Below are 15,515 nucleotides of genomic sequence, written 5' to 3'. Positions count from 1 at the left end.
CTCTTTGAACTGTTCTTAAAAATTGTCTAAAACTTTGAAATTATTTCCGTTTTAAAAAAAGTAATCTGACAAATAGAAACTAAATGCCCAATGCAAACCTTTTTTTCACCAAAAGTGTATTAGAAAGAAACCAAAAAAAAGAAGAAGAAGAAGAAGAAAGAAATAAAAAGGTCTATTAGAACTTTTTTAAAAATAAAGGCTAATGGAAAATTAGGATGTCTGGCATAGAAACAACATACAGCTAGGATCCTTGTAACGCTTCAATCCATAAAACAAATAACTAAAATCAGGGGACAAAAGTGGGAAAGACTGACTACTCATTTCATAAATGCTCCATAGAATGTCAATTACCATAATAAAAAAAATACCACGATTAGCTGTGATACAGGTTCTCGAGGCTTTTGAAGAGTAAAACACTACTGTATGGAACCAGGAATCACATGCACAGTTGACTGAGGTAAAAGGCGAGGGAAAAAAAACAAAAAAAAGATTTTACCGAGAAACCAAGAACAAATACTTACTTTGTGCAGTAGTGTTGTAGCATTTTCCCTGATAAACATACTGGCTTTTTCTTTCAATTCCATAACAGCATTCCTTGATTTAACTAATGTGGTCTGTCCAAATAACTTTTAGAAAAGAACAAAAGAATCTTTAGGTCCATGTCTATGTATCATTCTGAAAACTCTTCTTAACTATTATGCAACTTTGAAAATTCATCATTATATGCAAAAAGTATTAGCATTAATCTATCACTAAGCTAGAACTGGGGGTGGGAGATTGCCCGAGAAGGGGCAAAAATGAACTTTAAACCTGGCACATTTTAATTTTGAAAGCTATGACTCAATAAAGTTGATTTAAAAAAAGAATCAGCATTTAATAAATATCAGCAGAGTAGTAGAAATGAAGACAATTCCCTCTGAGACCAGCTTCATAAGCAAGGTATCTATAGGTGGTTTGTCTTCCAGAATCTCACCAATGATGCTATCAGGAAATAATTATAATAATTTGGACAACAACAAAAGAAACAGCAGAGAGATATTTGTGACCGAATGTGGTATAGACAAAACTGCACTGAGCTTGGTGTGTGAAGACTTACCACAACCTAAAAAACTTCGGTGAACTTATTTTACCTCCCTGAATCTGAGTTCCCACATTTGCAGAATGGAACTGTCAGGGTTGCTGTAAAAAGTGAGTATGCAATTGCGTGCAAACACCTTGAACTACACTGGAATCTTAGCAGATGCTCAACAAATGTTTCTTAAATCTGACAGACTGTCAATTTCCTTGCTACAGAGCCCAATAGGGTAATGTGAACTCCCAATTCCTTTGTTTGGCAGTGCTTTTGTATCTGTATTCACCCAAATTCCAAGTATTTGTTCTCAAAACTATACCTTTTCACTTAAACTGGCATTCGTGAAGTTTGACACAGAATGCTGAAGACAGGAACCAAATGAACCAACTACGAATCTTAGGGCCAGCTCCCACTGGCTAGATTCCTGAAGATTCTGAAGCAGGGCAAAAATGGAATTCATAGCAGGTAAAATAAGGCCATCGCCTGCAAAGTGATAAAAGGATTTTCATCTGAGTATAAGGATTTTAATATTTAGATTTTATAGGCAAAGAAAGAGCATATCATAGAAAACTTTTCAGGGACAGCATACTTCTCCAATGCAGGTATTAGTCACAGAATTCACTCTCAAAGTTAATGAGAGAGTTAATATGAGGCTTGATTTAAACGAGAAAATCACTAAGTCCACTAGATAATGAGATACTTTGATTATAATGTGCTTATTTTAATTGAGATGTTTAAATTGTTAGCTGACAAAAACCATTTCTCCATTTGGAAGACTAAAATTTATGAATAAATTCATAAAATAAATCGCACAATCTCCTAACCTTTTAGATGACTAGCAATGGAAGAGCAATAACTACATAATTACGCTAAGGACATTAAGTCAGATTCATATTCAGAAAATCAAGGAATTTCTGTAACTGTGTATCTATAAAATCTTAAAACAATGCTATATACATTTCTGATGTCGAATACCTTCACTAATAGAGCAATACGGCAAACTTGCAGACTCCAAGGGATGTCTCTTGCTTTCTACAAGAGAATAATAAATTAAGTAACACTAAATAAAATAACTCTCTTATAAAGCACATAAACTCAAGAGATATTTAAATATTGTGTTATGATCAAATAATCTAAAGCAAACTGCTGTTTTAAAAAAATTAAAATATACATAACATAAAAATGCACAGGTAAGTGTACAACTTGATAAATGTCCACAGCTGATTGGAGCAGCACCCAGATCAAGAAACACAATATTACCAGCACCCCAAGAGCCCCCTTCATCCTTTCCAGTCATTGACTACCCCCAAGGACAACAACTACCCCGATTTCTAACAGCATCAGCTTAGTCCTAGTCTGTTTCTGTATTTTATGTAAATCATACAGTATATAGTCTTTTGTATCTGGCCTCTTTTGCTCAACACTGCCTATAATACACATATCACTGTGTGTCTTACTGGTTCCAAACCTCTTCAGTTGGAATTCCCATAAAGCAGAAAGACATACAAAGTAACGACACAAGTAAGATTTACCAGCTAGAGGCACAAGTGATGAAATCAACTCATAAATAACTGGTAGCACCAGCTGTGACTCAAGAACAATTCCATCTTCACTGAAGAAGTCACTGTAGGACCACTCCTCATACGGATCTTTATGAGTTCCAAAAGCAGTCTACATACCAAATCATACGGAAAGGACAGAATTAAGGACATTGCATAACACAGATGTCATCTTCACAAAGCAGAATCCACAATCAGATATATTAGTGCCAAACAGTTTTGAAATACAACTATGTACTGTGGTTCTTCTGGTCTATCGCTTATAAAAATGTCATTTTATATTAAATTCTAACAGAAGGATCATGCCCAAGAGGTCTTGTCTGAAGCCCAGTGTTTTAAAAGACAGTACAAATAAAAGCCAATAAATGTGATTGGAAATGAGAAGTGCCTCATGCTGGGATTACAGGCTAAGGCCAGTCCTGGCCAGGAGTTCAAGACTAGCCTGGCCAACATAGCAAGACCCCATCTCTACTATAAAAAAACAAAAATGAAGAACAAATTTTCTGCTCTAGAATAAGAAAACATAAGAGATAGATTCAGTATTTTTGTAAACTGTGCAAGTGATTTAAAAATGGCACATCATGGTTGCCAGGGAATTTAAGGAAAAAAAAATTCAAAAGTAACTTACTTTCATTAGAATTCCACAGTCATCCATTTGGCATTGTCTTGAAAGCTCTACTGCTGTTAAAGTATATTTACATAGTTCTAAAGCATCTAGTAAAAAATCTGAGAGAAAATGGAGAGAAATCATTAAACTCATATTTCATGTCTCCAATGAAAACAATCTTTTTATAATTACCACTCAGAATTCTAAGGAAGGCCACAAAGTAGGTAGAAAGGTTTCAACATAGCTTTGACTATTGTAAATAATACAGTTCAACCTTTTTCTTAAACTTGCCTTAAAAGATCAGATCAGATATGGGGAAGCAAAGAATTTCACAATCCTACTAAAGTGAAAAACATCAACAGTCAGTTGTTAATATTTTGAAATATCTGAAACATTTTACAACAATAATCCCCAAAGACAATCAATTATAATTGTCCCATTGTAAAATGGTGATACTATCTCTCGTCTAGTTACTGTACTGTTTGAGTATAAAGAGACAGCATTTGGGAGACAAGAATGAAATGAACCTGAGAATACAAAACTATGTATATTATACATCTTGTCACCTGGACTGCAGATGGTGGCGGCTTGACATGCTAGATCATGTATCTCAGAAGGAAGGTTCACTCCCACGGGTGCTGTCACTGGGATATCATCAGCTAACATCTGACAAAGCTTCTGACATGTCAGAAACAATAATTTCCCGGTGTCAGCATTGCAGTGATACTTAAACAAATCTCTGCAGGAAAGGAAGTGTTGGCAGTTAGAATACTCATATTGAAAGTAAATGCATGTGCCTTTCTTGGATTAATATATAACCACCATCATCAACACATAAAATGTCTCTAAAATGTTTTCATGGTATATAGTGCACTTTGTTTTTCACCTTACTTTGGATACCATCACATGTCGAAGTGCACAGTAACCTAAATTTAATGATCACGTTACTTAACTCTGCAGTATTCATTACTTGCCTTTGACGCTACTACTTTCTGACACAGAGGCCCAAAATAGGCTCTCAGGGCAAGAAATTAAGAATTCCTTATGTGAAAAAAAAAAGTGCGACTGGTTCTACCCTTACTATTGAAGAAAGCAAGCAAGTAAATGTTATTACACTTTCAGACAAGCTATGCAATTCGGGGATCTGGGACGTCACCTGCATTTTTTCAGTGCTGTTTCGACATTCCCGTCTTTTAAGGCTCTCAAGGTCAGCTCTGCCTCCAGCTCTTGTCTGGACACCTGCAGGGCCAGTGCCTGTCTGTGCAGCTTTGATTCGATGCTCAGCTTGTTCAGCTCAGCAGCCGTGGGCTCTGGGGTGCTCCTGGGTTTGTGTTTAGCCTGTGCAACTTCATGAGTTCTAACATACTGTTCACGGAGATCTGCTACCAGGGAACTATTGCTGTAATCTTCAAACGGAAGAAAGACCTCAAAGTTCTCCTGTAGCAAAGGTAAGCAAGGCAAAGGCCCAAGTCTTGTTTAGTTTATCTATTGTTAAAAAAAAAAATCTTTATTTTTTTTCTGTCTCTGGTGCTTGAATGAGGATTATCATTATCTTTTAAACTTTTCTTTATCACCTCTCCCTCAAAGACTACTTCTTCATAAATTAAGAGTTTAAGACTTTATGTTTCAAGTCATAAAATTAACAATATTATAAAAATTTCAGAAAATAGGGAAACATTGACCGTGACCAGGGTTTCTCATTTTCAGGATGACTAACATTTTGGGCCACATAATTCTTTGTTGTGGGGGGCCCTAAACAGAAAGAGAGAGGAATTGAGTATTATGTTTTGGTGATTCTGTGCTGGTGGCTTGAAGAACTCAGCTTTGCTCTTTTCTATAACTCCTGGTTGGCTGTTAACTCTGGACCTAAAACTTATTTCTCAGACCCAATAAAAAAAGACCAGGCACCATGGCTTACACCTGTGATTGTAGCACTTTGGGAGGCTGAGGCAGGAGGATCACTTGAGTCCAGGAGTTTGAGTTTGCAGTGAGCTATGATGACACCACTGTACTCTACCCAGGGCGACAGAGCGAGACTCTGTCTCAAAAAAAAATTAAATAAATTAAAATTTAAAAAAAAAAAACCTAACTCTGTACTATATACTATGAACAATAAAGAATTAATTCTTTCACCAAAAAAAAAAAAAAGTTTAAAAGAGTATAGAGTGAAAAGTAAGTGTTTCTAAGCGAGGCATGGTTACATGCACCTATAATCTTAGCTATTTGGGAGGCTGGGATGGGAGGATCACTTGAACCTAGGAGCTCAAGGCTGCAATGAGCTATGATCACACTGCTGCACTCCAGCCTGGGAAATAGGGTGAGATCCTGTCTGTACAAAAATAAACAAAACATAAGAGTGATTGAATGTCTTCTTTTTAAAGGATTAATCCACCAAGAGGTTCCTCTTCTTTCAATATGCATCTTTTCCCAGAGGAATGCAGTTTCTGTGTCTGATCAATAGATCCCATGAGTTTTACAGTATATGTCTTTTTTAATAATCTCATTTTAGCTGTTTACTGCTAGTGAGCATACTAAATAGAACAGCAAGGGTGTTGAAATCAGACAGTCTCAACGGTGGCTCTAGTGATCGGCTATAAGATCCTGGGCAAGTTACTTAAGATTACTGAGCTTCAGGTTCCTTATTTACAGAACAAAGACCAGGGCTACCTCCAAGGCTGGTGTGAGGATTACAGATATACACCAGACCTGGCACAATAAATGCCCCCCAAAATAGTAGCATGATAAATATACATGACTTTGCCAAGATGAAAGTCATTGCCTTAAAATACGTCTAACTTTCAAATTTAAGAAGAGCATAGAGAAGTTAACTTATGCTCACTCCCCAGATGCTTTTCACAAATAATCCTATCGTCTAATACAGCAGGTTTCCAACTTCTGGGTCGCAGCACTCTTCACACTCTTACTTGTATTATTCCACTTATATAAAATAGCCAGAACAGGCAAATTCATAGGAGAGAAAGTTGACTAGAGGCTACCAGGTGCTGTGAGAAGAGAGGAATGGGGAGTTACTGTTTAATGGCTACAAAGTTTCTGCTTAGAGTGATGAAAAATAGACAGCACTGTGAATGTAATTAATGCCACTGAATTGCATATGGAAAAATGTTAAAATGGAACATTTTTTGTTATATGTATTTTACTGTGACTTTTAAAAATAATGCAACATACCAAAAATTGTTGACTTACATACTTCAAATGAATGGATTGTAGGGTATATGGATTCTCTCTCAATAAAGCTGATGAGAGAAAGAGAGAGAGAAAAAAAGAGACAGGGAGAGAGAGAGAGAATGAAGGATAACGAGTATCTGAAGTCCCTGAAGGCTAACGCAGAAAATTTTAAGGAGAAATAAATACACTGATTGGTCAAATATTAATAATAACGTTCGATATAGCTCAACATCTTTACCTGTAAGCTAGCAACCACTTTAAATAGTTTCAAGATTTCTTCACATTCGTCCTTCTTCTGAAGATTGTCTGCAATTAAATTTTGAAAAGTTATAGCAGACTTACAAATCCCCACATTATTGGAATTTTTAAAAGCTAACATTTTAGTTAGCTTTGGTTCTCTTATCTCAAGTCTTCAGTAGTTCTTTTCAGATGACATACAAAAATAAATCTAATTTGAAAAAAGAAATCTAATTATTCTTTCTGGAGGTAGAAAAGGGAAGTTACAAGAGAAAGCTATTTTTCTGAAAAATATTGTAGCTTCCCCTCCCCCTGAGAGATACTTTCTTAACTGTTTTATCTAAGTTCAAGTTTAAATGGATTTTTCTTTTCCCTGATCATAACCAACTGATAAATGGGAAAAATGAGCAAGTGCAAGGCAGCAAAGAAATCTAGTCTAGCATTAAATAGCTCACTGAAGCATATAAACAAATGAAAGGTTGATTCTACATGCTTCTGTTCTTATACTACTGACACAAGAATAAGGCAAAAAAGATTTTCCATGAAAAAAATGGTTAAGATCCATACAGACAATCGGAGCCAGAAATACTGCGGGTATGGCAGCTGCCATCAATGCCCCTTTCTGAAAAGGATGAGCTTTGGAACCAAACCAAGGTAAGGGAACAGAGGTAGAAACTACCTTTCTGAATGTCACGTAGTATTTTAAGAATGTCTATTGATGTCTTCGCTACAGACATTCTCCAGGCCTTGTCCTAAAAAGAAAAATGCAAAGTGAAATTGACCACCTTTATTGACCACTTCTGTAGTGCACATACAAGCACACATACAGAAGCCACAGAATTAGAACAATTAAAGTTGTTTAAAAAATGAGAGGTCCGTGTTAGGAGGAGTTGGGCAACCAACACAAAGACCCTAAATGAGTCTTACTGAAAAACTGCAGGGTAGACTCTTAGATATACAATTTGGAAATACCACAGAATGTGCAACTCTCCCAAATAACCTTTCAATGACACTGTCTTTTGTTTAGTTATTTACTATTTGAAAAAACATTTGGAAAAGTTCTCTGGAAAAGTTAAAAAACAAAACAAAACAGAAGTCTAATAAATAATCACTATCTGCCAGTAATTATTCTTAAAGTTTTTTTTTCAAAAAAAGAGAAGAAAAAATGAGAAAGTTTAACTAAAATATTCAAATATTTTCACTACTGCAGCAGTTCAAGCTGGTGGTTAGGAACACAGATTGTGGTATTATATAGTTTGAGTTGAGGCTCTTCCACCTTCTAACAACCTTGAAAAGGTCATTTATCTTAATATTTTAGTTTTTGAACTTAATATATAAAGAGCTAACAATAGGAACTATATCACAGCTTTTTTGTGAAGATGAAGTCGATAATGTATTTCAAGTATTTAACCTAGTGCATATTGCCTATTAAGAGCATAAAAATACTAGGTGTTAAAAAAAAAAACTCATTTCCCTAAAGGAAAAAAAATTATTGAAATGGACTGCTGAGAGAAGTTGGGAGGTATCTATCCCCAAGGGCTTAAAAACCCAACTATCCTGGATAAATTAAGTATTTGGTTCCTTATCTGTAAAGCAGTAATAAACTGGGCTGGATGAGGTGGCATGCCTATAATCCTAGCACCATGGGAGGCCAAGGCGGGAGGATCGCTTGAACTCAGGAGTTCGAGACCAACCTGACCAAGAACGAGACCTCGTCTCTACTAAAAATAGAAAAATTAGCCGGGCATGGTGGCTGTGACTATAGTCCAAGCTACTCAGGAGGCTGAGGCAGGAGGATCACTTGGAGCCAGGAGTTTGAGGTTGCTATGAGCTATGATGATGCCACTGCACTCTAGTCAGGGTGACAGAGTGAAACTCTGTTGCAAAAAACAAAAAGAAGAAGTAAACAGGCTCTCTTGAAACCATTTCTAAGTTTCAGTGTTCTAAGATTATTTATATTTACGTTAGTTCTGTAGCTGACATTACTATTTAACAGCAACAATTATGTCCTATACAATACGAAACACTGTTTACATTGTAAGGCATTGTGAAAAACCCTTTATGTACAACAGCTACTTCAAGTAATTCTTCTAATCTGGAGATCCTAGGTTATTCTGTGTGGGCTCAAGCAACTGCTCCAAAGCAGCCATATTTGATTTTTTTTTCTTGTGTAATAAATTTAGAGGAATTTTTACCTTAGGCCACTCTAGCAGTAAGAAATGTAGAACTTCACATTTTCTAAGTCCATCTTTTCTATCCTATTGATAAATATCTATGAAAATTGGATTTATTTATATTTTATTTAGTGAAAATCTCACCTCTTTAGAATTATCTGGTTCTTCTTGTAAGGCCAATCGTGCCCATATGATGACTCTTTCTGCCGTTTTCTCAGCTTCAGCAGGAAGCAAAGACCTCAACAGAAGGAGACAGTCTTCACCCTAAGAACAGTGTTTGAAAGGAAGAAAAAACAGTTGGTACCCGCAAAGAACAATTTGGACTTACCTCTTTCTTTCCTATTTAAAGTGAAAAGACAGGCCGCGCGCGGTGGCTCACGCCTGTAATCCTAGCCCTCTGGGAGGCCGAGGCGGGTGGATCGCTTGAGGTCAGGAGTTCGAGACCAGCCTGAGCGAGACCCCGTCTCTACTAAAAATAGAAATAAAAATTATCTGGACAACTAAAAATATATATAGGAAAAATTAGCCAGGCATGGTGGCACATGCCTGTAGTCCCAGCTACTAGGGAGGCTGAGGCAGTAGGATCGCTTAAGCCCAGGAGTCTGAGGTTGCTGTGAGCTAGGCTGATGCCACGACACTCACTCTAGCCCGGGCAACAAAGTGAGACTCTGTCTCAAAAAAAAAATAAAAATAAAAAAAATAAAGTGAAAAGACATCATTTTAAAAAACAAATTATGGTTCAATGTTTTAAAAATCTGAAAATTCAGGGGTTTTTTTTGTTTTGTTTTGAGACAGGGTCACCCAGGCTAGAGTACATTATCATTATAGCTCACTGCAACCTCAATCTCCTGGGCTTAAGCGATCCTCCTGCCTTGGCCTCCCAAAGTGCTGGTATTACATGTGTGAGCCACTGCACCTGGCCACCTGAAAACTTATAACAGCAAACCATAAAATAATTTAAAAGACAACCCTTGGTACTGAAGATTTGTTTAATTCTTAGGCATACCTATAGTTACAGAATTATATAAAAATAAAGATGGTTAAAAATATAAAAAACGTAAGAAAGAAAACCTACACCCCATTCTGGAATCAAAGGATCCTACAACATATAGAAAATGTGAGTCTGAGTTTTATTAACTACCAGGGTATGAAAGCTTATTACCTATTCACAAAATACTTTTAAAGAACCCACAGATATGAAAAAAGTAAACAATATCCTATGTTTTCATCTTGGTACAACTTTATTTTGAGCATATCTGTTTGGACAGTTTGATGGGTTTCAGTAACTTTTAAGGATTCACGTAGCCGGGTATGGTGGCTCACACCTGTAATCCCAGCACTCTGGGGGGCCAAGGTGGGAGGATCACTTGAGCTCAGGAGTTTGAGACCAGCCTGAGCAAGAGTGAGACCCAGTCTCTATTAAAAAAAAAAAAGAAAAAAAGGATTTCGTTAACAAAGAAGCCATACAAAATGACAATACAAAACTTACGTACCTGTTCTCTATTGATTAGGTCAATAATTCTTAGACTGTAGATCTCATCATCAGACAGCATAAACGCTTGGGCCACCTTTAAAGCGTCTTCTAGAGAAGATGGGACATCTTGTTTGAGAATGTATCTGACCACTCTCTGAAACAGGGACAGTATGTACATCTCTTTGTTATGAAATCTCAGAGACTCTATAAGTCATTTGCTCATTAGGGCAAAGTGGCCAGAAAATTAAAATAATTCAGTAAAAGAATAAACTGTATGAAAAATTAAAACATGATTTATATTCTGAATCACATGACAGTCATTTTCTTTATTCTTTAGCTTCTTAATCTATCATTTGTCGCCCTTCATACTGTCATAAACAACTGAACACCCTATAAACATTGTATCTAACAAAAGAAAAGCAGCGGAAAACCTAGCTCTAATAACCTCCTAGAATACAATCCTCACCTAGCTTCCCAAGCTGCCCTAGCAATAGAAGGAAAGGGAAAAAGACACTTCAGATACTGTACTTACCATTATTTCCTTGTTTAAGAGATTCACCTCTCTTATTCCATAGCCTCGTAGGAGTTTTTTCATCTCCATTAACTTGTAACTTTCCTGTAACAACTTGACTCTGAAAGCAAGTTTATGGATATTAACATGGATTACCTTTTTTATGAAACACTATGGGACATAGTAAATAATATAAAAATGTAAACGAATGTCAACTTAAAATAAGAGCTTTACCCAAAGCACAAAAAAATTGTAATCTTACTTGGGATGGTCCATTTCCAGGTGCTGTTTCACCAGCTGCTCCACAGCTGCGCTCCAAGGAACCACTGCTGCGTACATTATCTTAAGCACAGCATCAAATATGAGCTACAAAGAGATACAGCACAGACAACCAATAGCCCTTGGATTCATGTTTCATGTAAATTAACGACACTGCCTAAACAGCCGAGGTCTTACGTTGACCATAAGGTAGTTTGAGAATATTCATCTACTGATGGCAAAAGCATATGTTTCTTCCAATTCTCACACACAAATAGCAATTTTATTATTTAGAAAAATTGGGAAGGGCATTTTGCATGCTAAGACATACAGCTTTATTGCTCTCTACAGGCTCTGTGTCTGAAAACAGTTTTCATGATTTTATTCATATTTTATAATGGTAAACTAATAACGATGTGAAGTCAGAATAACGGCATATTACAACATATTAAAAAAATGTCTCCTTGTTTGTATAACCACAGAAAAGCCTGGAAAGATATGCACCCAACTGACCAGGGAGGTTCTTCGGGGGGTGGGAATGAGAAAATGTTTACTTTTTGTTTTCCATAATTAAAGAAAATAGAATTATGGGTGATTTTTATTTTTTTTTATGCCTTTTTGAAACTACACAAATTCTGCTTAACAAATATGTGTTACTTTTACGGTCAGAAGAAAAGCTTTAAGAAAGGATCCAGTGCTCAAAAGGGAAACCCAAATGGTCACTATTTACTTACATCTGTGTCAGACAAACACCTTATTACTGCCATGGCCTTTGCTTCCCATGCTGTTTCAAAGAGTGACGTGGACTTTGAGCTACATCTCTTGACTAAATCCTAAAAAAGGATAAACATACAGGTTTATTAAAAATTAAAAACTCTTATTAAAAAAAAAAGCTGTGTATGGTGGCTTGTGCCTGTAGTCCTAGCTACTCGGACGGCTCAGGCAGGAGGATCACTTGAGCCCAGGAGTTTGAGGCTGCAATGAGCTATGATTTCGCCACTGCACTCCATCCTGGGTGACAGATCAAGACCCTGTCTTTGAAAAAAAAAAAAAAAAGTAAACACACAGATAGATCTAAATAAATAGCCTTTATGAATGTATAAAAAACCCCAAAACGTTCTAATTAGTCATGAATGTTAAACAATGGTCAAAAAATACAAAACTGCTAGAAGTTTAGCTTTCAGTTTTACAAGGTATAGAAAGTCTAAGAAGGAAACATGCTTGAAGAATCTACAAATAAGATTACTGCAGCATATTAATGTTGATAAAAAAGCCGGGCGCGGGCGCAGTGGCTCACGCCTGTAATCCTAGCACTCTGGGATTGCTCGAGGTCAGGAGTTCAAGACCAGCCTCAGCAAGAGCGAGACCCCGTCTCTACTAAAAATAGAAAGAAATTATCTGGCCAACTAAAATATATATATATAGAAAAAATTAGCCAGGCATGGTGGCACATGCCTGTAGTCCCAGCTACTGGGGAGGCTGAGGCAGTAGGATCGCTTAAGCCCAGGAGTTTGAGGTTGCTGTGAGCTAGGCTGACGCCATGGCACTCACTCACTCTAGCCCGGGCAACACAGCGAGACTCTGTCTCAAAAAAAAAAAAAAAAAAAAGTATTGAGCTCATACTCCTATTATCTCACAATAGTGCTCTGGAGAAAGGCCTAATATCCTCTTTTGCTCAAGGGCCTCAGTCAGTTAGAAGCTGAATTAACCCACATTCTTAACTAATATGCTGCATAAGTCCTCATGGTAAAGCATGACATTCCTTAAAGAGTTCAACATTTAATACAAAGATAAACTGCATAGATCCAAGAAATAAGACTAAATCTAAAGAAAAAGTTACCTCTAGGTACAGCAAAAGAAGTTCTTCCTCTTGCAAGTTATGTTCCCTCATGTAAACTCTTATAAACTTCTCTAGGATGGAGGGAATAAGCTCTGGGGCCAGTACTTTATCAAACATTCGAAACACTATGGTGGTTGCATTTTCCTGGATGCCAAAAGAAATATGGCTTAAATGCAGACTCGAGCCATAACTGGATCTAATATAAGAAATAATTCTGATGAGCCCAGACTTTTACCTTCTCAAAATCAGAGAGAGCCAATTTGCAGTTGTATTTCCTATGCAATGTAATCAACTCTCGCAAGTTATTTACCAAAGTCCTTAACTGACATACTTCCTCTGTGTTCTGATAATCCTTCTAAAACAAAAGGGTTAAAAGTTGTTAAAGATATAAAATAAAAGTATGAGAAGGGAAATAGATGGAGTCAGAATTATTTCAGATAAAATAAGAAATAACCATGAAAGAAATTTTCTTTCTCTAAGGAAAAAAAAAAAAAAAACCAAAAATAGAAAAAACAACAATACTACTACAGTATTTTTTTCAGAACCCAAAAACACTTAGGTACACAAACAGATGGCTCTCAATGTTCCAACTATTTATATAGGTCAGGATAAGATATAAAGCTATAACATTTTCTAAAATTCTGTTCAAGGAATAGATTTTCAATATTGATAAAAGGCAGCTAACAGGGAAAAGGCAAAGTAGTATCTTACTTGGCAAGAGAAAAAAACTTTGATATGGAAATATACATTGCAATGATCAATCAGTAGACTGCTTAAAACTTATGGAATAGAAAAAATTCACATTTTAAGAGAGTATAATCAGTAGGAATAATTAATAACATGAATCTGCTATATCAGAAAGTAGGAGGAAATTTATTATTTCTTTTTGGGTCCTGAAATTTAAGGAATGAAATGCAATTTCATAACATATACTACTTTCAAGGTCACATTTGCTGGTACTAAACTACGTAATACTTCAGAGGTAAGATTATATTGACAAGTCTCATATTAGTTTACAAACCAAATTATGGCACTCCTAAGAAGCTTTTTTTAAAATACAAGAATGTACATTTTTCAGTATAATGAATGCTTTCTAGTTTTTAGAAACCTGAAGGGGAAAAGAGATAAACTTAATAAATTTAGAAGCCAAATAATAAATTCCATTTATGAACCTCGAGTATAATCAATATTCTGATCGTAGTTCCCCTCTAGCTCTGTTATTTTTTCAGACTGTCAGAATGTCCCAGATTTTTTACAATTTGGCCTTTAAAAAAATCATTGACATTGACACTTTAGCCCTAATGGCTGTTAGAATTTCTAAGAGATTCAATCAGGCGAAGGGGTGGCTTACTAGTTCAAATGAAAGGAGACGTGATTGATGCAGCCTTTGAAAGCTAATTCTAATGCATTACTAAGGTTTATTCTTTTAAAGGATTGTGAAATGCTGCTAATGCAGAAAATCCCAATTATACTACTTTAGAGAACATCTATATACTGTTTCCCCTTTGGGTGGTTCAATAGAGAAAAACAATGCATTAAAATGGGTGGAAGATGTCAGACACAAATGTCACAAATGTCAGAAAGGAAAAAAAGCAAATTTTCCTTTATGTGGATTTGAAAGGCACAAAATAAACAGAACATAAAAACAAGACATTTAAGAAGTGGATACATTTCCAGATACTTTTCTCTACATACGTTTAGACAAGCCCTTTAACATAAATTGACTGTTTTCATTACTAAAAATCCATTCTTCACATCATACCAAGGAAATCCAATGCCAAGAGGAAGCCAATCCCAACTCATCAGTTTTTTCTGCTGTGAAAAATATCTCTGCCAGTTGAAGTCCATTTTCTGGCCAGTTTGCCTTTAAAAAATATTATAGGCCATTAGAAACAAATGTTTTATGTTGTCGGGAGTATGCAAAATGTCTTTTTAATGTTAATTGAACTGGTGTTACCTTATCAGTTAATTCAAGATTCCTGGCTGCTTGCTCCAACCATTTTGCAATAATTTTCTGAAATAGGCATATCATTTAAAAATTAAATTCTCAATTGAATAACTAAAAACCTTCACAATCATCTTTTAAAAGAGACACATTTAACTAACACTGGTATTAGTTAACCGTTAATTTAAATGACTGGTGATAACCTGACCTGACTTAATCTTCAATGATCAAAGATAAAAAATAATACTAAACCATTGTGAGAAGAAATACTGAAAGTAACTCACTTGTCCTTCAGGTACAATCCTTCTCACAAATGGGATCACATCATTTTTAAACCATGGACAAAGTTTTTGCAAAGAGACTGGTGTAGAAATTGAGTTGAGCAAGTTCTCAAGCATTTTCACATCAAACTTGCTTTCAAAGTTTGCCTAAAGTATAAAAGGAGTGAGAAATTAAGATATATCCAACAAATTTAAACTGACAGCCTCAAACAAAAGTTTGGCAAAGACGCAGTATGAAGTTATTTCACGGAATACCCTACTTATTTAATAATGAGTGCTGAAGGAGATTTATACTATATAAATGATTCTAGTTGGGGGCCACACTTTTCATGAAATCTCATGGCAGTGAGTATCAAATAATAAATTACGTA

General features: G+C 35.9%; 1 protein-coding gene across 3 annotated transcripts in view; it reads right to left on the bottom strand.

Moving 5' to 3' along the window:
- The window catches only part of KNTC1 (kinetochore associated 1), a 63,428-nt gene that overhangs the window by 27,203 nt on the left and 20,710 nt on the right, over nt 1–15,515 (bottom strand). For all 3 annotated transcript variants that reach the window (XR_006730739.1, XM_045534913.1, XM_045534912.1), the window contains 19 exons: nt 15,148–15,291; nt 14,876–14,932; nt 14,681–14,782; nt 13,154–13,273; nt 12,919–13,062; nt 11,813–11,911; nt 11,083–11,186; nt 10,842–10,941; nt 10,329–10,463; nt 8,980–9,099; nt 7,341–7,413; nt 6,663–6,730; nt 4,395–4,675; nt 3,805–3,977; nt 3,260–3,357; nt 2,605–2,743; nt 2,048–2,104; nt 1,392–1,555; nt 522–626 (listed from right to left, as the gene is read on the bottom strand). Coding sequence is in view for 2 of the 3 variants with exons in the window: in XM_045534913.1 (XP_045390869.1) it covers nt 522–626; nt 1,392–1,555; nt 2,048–2,104; nt 2,605–2,743; nt 3,260–3,357; nt 3,805–3,977; nt 4,395–4,675; nt 6,663–6,730; nt 7,341–7,413; nt 8,980–9,099; nt 10,329–10,463; nt 10,842–10,941; nt 11,083–11,186; nt 11,813–11,911; nt 12,919–13,062; nt 13,154–13,273; nt 14,681–14,782; nt 14,876–14,932; nt 15,148–15,291 (2,283 nt within the window). In the remaining variant the exon portion in view is untranslated. The remainder of the gene's footprint in view (nt 1–521; nt 627–1,391; nt 1,556–2,047; nt 2,105–2,604; nt 2,744–3,259; nt 3,358–3,804; nt 3,978–4,394; nt 4,676–6,662; nt 6,731–7,340; nt 7,414–8,979; nt 9,100–10,328; nt 10,464–10,841; nt 10,942–11,082; nt 11,187–11,812; nt 11,912–12,918; nt 13,063–13,153; nt 13,274–14,680; nt 14,783–14,875; nt 14,933–15,147; nt 15,292–15,515) is intronic.

Source organism: Lemur catta, chromosome 21, assembly GCF_020740605.2.
Source record: "Lemur catta isolate mLemCat1 chromosome 21, mLemCat1.pri, whole genome shotgun sequence".
Taxonomy (NCBI): domain Eukaryota; kingdom Metazoa; phylum Chordata; class Mammalia; order Primates; family Lemuridae; genus Lemur; species Lemur catta.
The sequence above is the reverse complement of the archived record's forward strand: the minus strand, read 5'-3'. Positions and strand labels throughout refer to the sequence as shown.